Raw genomic sequence first — 7,263 nt, forward strand, 5'->3', positions numbered from 1 at the left:
TTCACCTGTTTGGAGTTTATTGTTACAAAGTTGATCGGTTAATGGGGATGTTTTATGAAAAAGGTTTTTAGTGGCAAACTGGAGTCTTCATAGGCTACGTTTGTGCTAGATTGTAATGTGTTTGTCAGCAGTTGCAGTTTTCTTCTGTTTGTGGCCATAAAGAAGCAAAATCTTTTTAATTCAGTTTTCTTCTTTGAATTTTTAAACCTTTTATTCTGAAATTAGCACCCAATATGATGTCATATGTTGTAGAATTGAGCATTTTATACTCAGTGCTACACAGCCAAGGATTCTGTGGTATTTTAATGGAAACGATGGTAAATCTTCTAGTTTAAAAGATTTGCCTCTCTCACCTGAACAAATCAAACAAGGTAATACAATATTCCCATAGTAACGTTACATTCCAGTAATATTGTTCCCAAAGATAATCTTACATTCCGTGAACCAAACACCCCTAAACGGAAAATAGAACATGGTTTTTGTTGTAAAGTAAAAAGGATGAAAGCAGCTAGTGTGAGGTCCTTGCTTCCTAGTCTTTGTTGGTGTAGAGACCAAGTGTAAGAGCGAAGCCGAGGACGAAGAGGGGCAGTAGAAATCGGAGGATGTTAGCCAGGGATTCAGAGGCCTTAGCGTTGGGATTGTAAGGGGTTTGTTGGGGGGGAATGTTGGTGCGCTTGGCGGGCACAGTTTTAGAGTCGATCACACCGATGTAGTACTTTTCCATCATTTCTCTGGCTTCATCACTGTGCCCAATTTCTTCAAAATCATTTGTCCCATCCTTCCCTGTCGCCGAAAGCAAGACTTCGGCCCCTCCGGGATGCTTTTCCACGAATGGAGTTACATCATACACCTATTACACCCAAATCTCAGTTATATTCCAAGCAAGCACTCATTTACTTGTTTTCCCTTGTCTTAAACTCTTAAGAAGATGCGTATTCGTTCATACGATTCATCAACAATCAATGATCAAACAAACAACAATAAGAGCAATTAAACAAACATGAAATAGAGAGACACAGTAATCAAATGAGCTGACCTTCCCAGAAATAATGAGCCAGCAATCTTTGATCTTGTTGTGATTTGCAACCTCTTCAAAACTGTGTGTCTTTCCACCTGAAACCATTTTTCTCACCACTGCCAATCAACCCAATCTGAAAGAAGAAGAAGCAGCCTTCAAATATATAGTTGAAATGGCTCGAGGAGGGAGAGTGAGGGGTTGGAAATGGTTTTATTAGCTTTCGTCTCTGTCTTTTTTCTCAATTTGTTCATAAATGTCAATATTTGTTGACCAGTTTGTCTCCAACCCAATACTTTTACTAACACAATTAAAATATTTACAATATAAATAAATAATTAAAATTCTAAAAAAAAGCAGCCCGAATTGAAGAAAAGAAACCATGACTTCCAAATTTGAGTTATACAATTCTTGTTAATTTTTATGCAAATCTGTTCTTAATATATCATTAATGCATGAATAGAATAAGTTCTAAAATCTGGATATGGTAAAGAATTATTATCTTTTTCCACATAATTTCATGTTGAATTGAAAAAATGTATCCAATAGTTTTAAAGTTGCTCAACTTCTTTTTCTACTTTTTCTTGTTTGTTTATTTATTTATTTATTCATTTGTTACAGTCGGTTAACGTCAATAATCTGCGTTTGGTTCAATTTTTACCAACGCATAAGTTAGTGCTCACTAGGGATGAGCATGGTACCCGAACTCGGCCGGATCCGATTTTTAGAAAGAAAATTTGGGTTCGGGTCTGGTTTTTTTAAGTTATGTTCGGGTTCAGATTTAGGGTGAAAAATACTCGACCCGACCCTAAAAAATTATAATTTTACTTTATATATTTAGGTATAATTACAATAATATCCCTCTATATATTATTTTTCTTTCAATTAAATCTCTATTTTATTGAATAAAAATAATATTTTAAATAAAAATATTATTTTGGGTCCAGTCGGGTTCGGGTCAGGTGGAAAGGGTATAATTTTAGGGTCAGGTGGAGGATATAAAATTTTCGGGTCAGGTCGGGTGGACCGAAAATCCGACCTAACCCAACTCATGTCCATCCCTAACTGCGACTCAAAATTCACTTTAAAAATAGGATAAAGTACATAAATGGTCCCTTGACTATATAATAATGCTTTATTGAGTCCTTTGACTATTAAAAGTTACAAAATAATCCCTCAACTATAGAAAGTTACTTTATTGAGTCCATCAACTATTAAAAATTACAGATTGGTCACCCTATTATTATGTTCCAAACCCATATTTTTTCATTAAAATCTTGATGGAAATTTGAGTTGTATGTTAACCTGCTGACTGAGATATGATAAAATATGATCTCGTAATTTCAAATGACTATCATATCTCTGTTAATGTCCAACTTAGACGATTATTAATTTTTTAACGGAAAATGATGAATTTGGAATATAATAGTCCAGTGACCATTTTGTAACTTTTAATAATTGAAGGACTCAACAAAGCAATTCCCTGTAATTGAGGGATCATTTTATAATTTTTAATAGTCAAGGGACTCAATAAAATATTATCCTATAATTGGGGGATCATTTATGTACTTTACCCTTAAAAGTATAAGGCTTAAATCCCAAACTATGCCATATTTCTATTTTAGATATCTAAATTTTTTTAATAAAAATAAGAACTTAAATTATAATTCCGTTTTAACGTTTGCCCTGAATTTTTAGCACTATTAAAAAATCTTGAACCAAACGCAACACCTCACTAATACATAAAATTAATTTCTATAGCCGGCTTCATCTTCTTTAATGTCTTTAACGATAAAGTAACAAAAACAAGAATAATTTAAAAGTTTAACGATCAAACTAAAATTACTGAAATTTTAGATACCAAGGTGAAAATGAGATTAAAGTTGAGGGATAAAATTTATAGTTTAGTAGCTACAACTTGTTTCTATGAATATAAGAGTTAATGCATCAGACATCCTCAAACAATGTCCTTCATTCTAAATTAGTTTTTTAACTTTTAAATGTTTTAATTTCATCCCTAAAATGTGACTATCATTCTAAAGTTTTCCTCAAACTTTTGAACATTTTAGTTTCATCCCCAAACTATGTCCATTCTCAATTGGTCTCCAAACGTTTTGAACATTTCAATTTCATCCTAAACTATATGTATATACTAATCATATCCCATGTTGAAAAATTTGTTAGGTCAATCTATATTATAATATGTTTGAAAAAATAAACTTAGGTTAAACTATACTTGAAATTAATTGTGTATTTGGATGGATTCGAGGATAAAATTAGAAGATTTAAATGTTTGGGGGACCAATTTAAAATAAAAATCATAATTTGAGAATGAAATTAGAGTATTTAAAAGTTTAGAAACCAATTTAAAAAGAAATTCATACTTTAAGAACGTATAATACAATAACTCTGAATATAATACACAACATGCATAGCCAGAAAAATGTTCTAAATTCCATAGTGGTTGCTATATTTTAAAAGATCCCATTTTAAAAACTTGTCCAAAAAAGTCACCAACCATGACTTCAACGTTGCCCACGGTTACCAAATCTCCTATGCTGCCATATTCTATGGTAAACTTTGAGGACAATATTACCATTTATTATAATTTTCGACTACTATTTGGTATTATTCTATAATAGATTTAAAAATATTTTTGTAAAGTACATATATGTTTATAATACAATTTTTTTTATAATAAAATAGATATAATTTTACACAGCTTAACTATGATGTAATGGCGTCGGCTCCCAATGCAAGGACTAGCTATCACTATGTCACTTAGCACAAAAAAATTCAAAATTTCTTTCTTTCTTTTTCATTAGATCTCTAGCCAATTTAATGTTAATTTACAGCGGGTTTTAATCTAAAATATTACTCTATCTATTTTAAAAAGTTACATAAATTGTCATTACATTGCGAGTTTTTAATCTAAGATGTTACTCTGTCTACTCTAAAAAGTTATACAACTAATAATAATTTTGATTACAATCGAGAATATTACATGGTTTTCCTTATGGTAACTTTTTAGATTGCAACAAAAATAGTTATATAATTTACAAGATTTTTTTACCAAAGTTCACTCTAAGATGTTACATGAGTTTGTTATATGATTGTTATCAATAATGTAATGTTTTCGATTTAAACTTAAAATATTACTTAATTCACTCAAAGAAAATTACATGCTTAGTTTTTCGATTACATATGGAGACCAGAGACTGAGGCTCCCATGACTTATGTATAAATCACCATTGTCTTTTGTTTTATATTATATAGTTGGTTTAGTTTAAGCTTTCCTTTTTGTGCGAAATCCATCTTTCATGGGGAAGATTGGAGGAAACTCTTGGTTGACTGCAGTGAAGAAGGCTTTTAGGTCACCTAACAAGGAAAGCAAGAAGATGAGCTCTAGGAGGAGAGAAGATAACAAACAAGAGGAAGAAGAGAAGGTTCTTCATTTCTCAAAATTTTTGCTTTAATTATGTTGCATGCCATCAACTTTAAATCTATTTCCCCCCTTTTTTTCGGTAATTTTGAGTAGAAAAGAGGAAAACGAAGATGGATTTTTAAGAAGCCTTCCCAAATTAAACAATAATACATCACAACGAAGCAAAGACTATAACTACTACTACTACTACAACTACAAGTAGTGCTAAAGAGGCCACCTTCCCTGAAGGTGGTGAAGCTGAGCAAAGACATACCATTGCGGTGGCCATTGCCACAACAGCAGCCGCTGAAGCAGCAGTAGCCACAGCACAAGCAGTATTGTCCTTTTTATCGAGTATTAGAATCCCGCACAATTGATGAACATCACCATTGAGTAGATTCCAAAGGTTTTTTTTATCTTTACATCATTGTCCTTTTTATATATTTTTTTGCATTTTAGTTAACTGGATATTTCATATTTGATGGGTTTTACATGCATTGTTTTGTGTATGTATCATTTGTAATCAAGTTAAAATTCTTTTGGATTCTTGACGTTACTAATGATTTTTACTATAGTTTCACAATCATGTCATTTGTTTTCTCACTTTCACAAGTTAAAACAGCTTTGAACTGTTAACTTTCTAAGTATCCTTTTGTTGGGGAAAAAATTGTATCGATTTTCTATGACTATTGATATGATAATGGATGAATTTTCTTGTAGTACCTTAAGGAGAATAAAGAGTTGATTATGGCCATAATAGAGAACCAAAACATGGGAAAGCTGGCAGAGATTGCCTCGTGAGTGACCCTTTCTTTAAACATCCTTCCTCCTATTCAAGGATAGACGTTGGGACGGTGAGAGTACTTGACCTTGAAAATAATTAAGTGAGTCAAATTTTTTATAACCATTGGTATCTTATCTATTTATCGACTAATTCAGATCGTATATTTCAAAGGCAAAAGCGATCCTCCCAACTTAGTTTGATCCATTCGTAATCACCATGATTCGAAGCCTTAACCTTAATTAAAAGATCTAGTGTTTTATCTCACTAGACCAACTGATTGTTACTAAAGGTAAATCAATTTAATACGTTTCAAAAAGCATGTAGATGGACTCCCCTAAAATACATTTTTTTTAAAATTAGTTATTAAAATAGTTTTCATCTCTAAGTTTTTATTGAAGTAGGTTGGTTGGATGTGTCTGTCTTACAACAAAAAATTTGCATTCACGAAAAAAATGAATTAGACGAATGAATGAATGCAAACGAGATTATGTTTATGTTCGTTCGTTTAACTTTAATAGAATAATCTAAAAAGGGAAAAACAAAAACAGAGTGAGCTACAAAGCTCAATGTGTCCTCTATGGTAAACATATATCATTAAATATATATAATGACACAAATAATATGTAATAGTAACATTAGGATTTAATCATCAGAGTGTCACATCAATAATATACAACCATACCTTTTATTGCGGATAAACAGAATGGGGACATTATCCTCCTAAGAGGAACCCAAGTCAGAATGGATCGTGGAACACATCCCATACAAAATAGAGCGGGGAACAAATCTTACACAGAATAGAGCGGGAAATGAATCCCATATAGAACCGAGCGGGGAACAAATCCCATACATAACAGAGCGGGGAACAAATCCCATATAGAATTAGGATGGGGACTATGCTCATTTAGAATCAGTACGGGATATAATCCCATGCAAAATCAGGATGGGGATATAATTCCATGCAAAATCAGGATGAAGGGTTTTCCCTTCGTAAAGGATCCCATGCAAATCTGTTCTTAATATATCATTAATGCATGAATAGAATAAGTTCTAAAATCTGGATATGGTAAAGAATTATTATCTTTTTCCACATAATTTCATGTTGAATTGAAAAAATGTATCCAATAGTTTTAAAGTTGCTCAACTTCTTTTTCTACTTTTTCTTGTTTGTTTATTTATTTATTTATTCATTTGTTACAGTCGGTTAACGTCAATAATCTGCGTTTGGTTCAATTTTTACCAACGCATAAGTTAGTGCTCACTAGGGATGAGCATGGTACCCGAACTCGGCCGGATCCGATTTTTAGAAAGAAAATTTGGGTTCGGGTATGGTTTTTTAAGTTATGTTCGGGCTTAGATTTAGGGTGAAAAATATCTGATCCGACCCTAAAAAATTATAATTTTACTTTATATATTTAGGGATAATTACAATAATACCCCTCTATATATTATTTTTATTTCAATTAAATCTCTATTTTATTGAATAAAAATAATATTTTAAATAAAAATATTATTTCGGGTCTAGTCGGGTTCGGGTCAGGTGGAAGGGGTATAATTTTCAGGTCGGGTGGAGGATTTAAAATTTTTTGGTCGGGTCGGGTGGACCGAAAATCTGACCTAACCCTACTATAGAAAGTTACTTTATTGAGTCAATTTACTATTAAACTTTTACAGAATGGTCACCCCTATTATTATGTTCCAAACCCATATTTTTTCATTAAAATCTTGACGAAAATTTGTGTTGTATGTTAACCTGCAAACTGAGATATAATAAAATCTGATATCGTAATCTCAAATGACTATCATATCTCTGTTAACATGTCAATGTCCAACTTAGACGATTATTAAATTTTTAACGGAAAATGATGAATTTGGAATATAATGAATAGTTTAGTGACCATTTTGTAACTTTTAATAGTTGAATGGCTCAACAAAGCAACTCCCTGTAATTGAGGGATCATTTTATAATTTCTAATAGTCAAGGGACTCAATGAAGTATTATCCTATAGTTGGGGGACCATGTTTGTACTTTACCCTTAA

The 7,263-nt window shown here is 31.9% G+C and overlaps 1 protein-coding gene across 1 annotated transcript; it reads right to left on the reverse strand.

Annotated features, from left to right (window-relative positions):
- Positions 1-401: 401 nt before the first annotated feature.
- On the reverse strand, positions 402-1,167 carry LOC120158631 (cytochrome b5-like). Its single transcript, XM_039169445.1, has 2 exons — positions 1,037-1,167; positions 402-850 (listed from the first exon to the last, which is right to left on the reverse strand). Exons 1-2 carry the CDS (start codon positions 1,121-1,123, stop codon positions 530-532), a joined length of 408 nt encoding a protein of 135 aa, XP_039025376.1. The 5' UTR covers positions 1,124-1,167; the 3' UTR covers positions 402-529.
- Between the last annotated feature and the right edge of the window lie 6,096 nt (positions 1,168-7,263).

This window comes from Hibiscus syriacus, unplaced genomic scaffold (assembly GCF_006381635.1).
Source record: "Hibiscus syriacus cultivar Baekdansim isolate YM2019G1 unplaced genomic scaffold, ASM638163v2 tig00111330_pilon, whole genome shotgun sequence".
NCBI lineage: Eukaryota > Viridiplantae > Streptophyta > Magnoliopsida > Malvales > Malvaceae > Hibiscus > Hibiscus syriacus.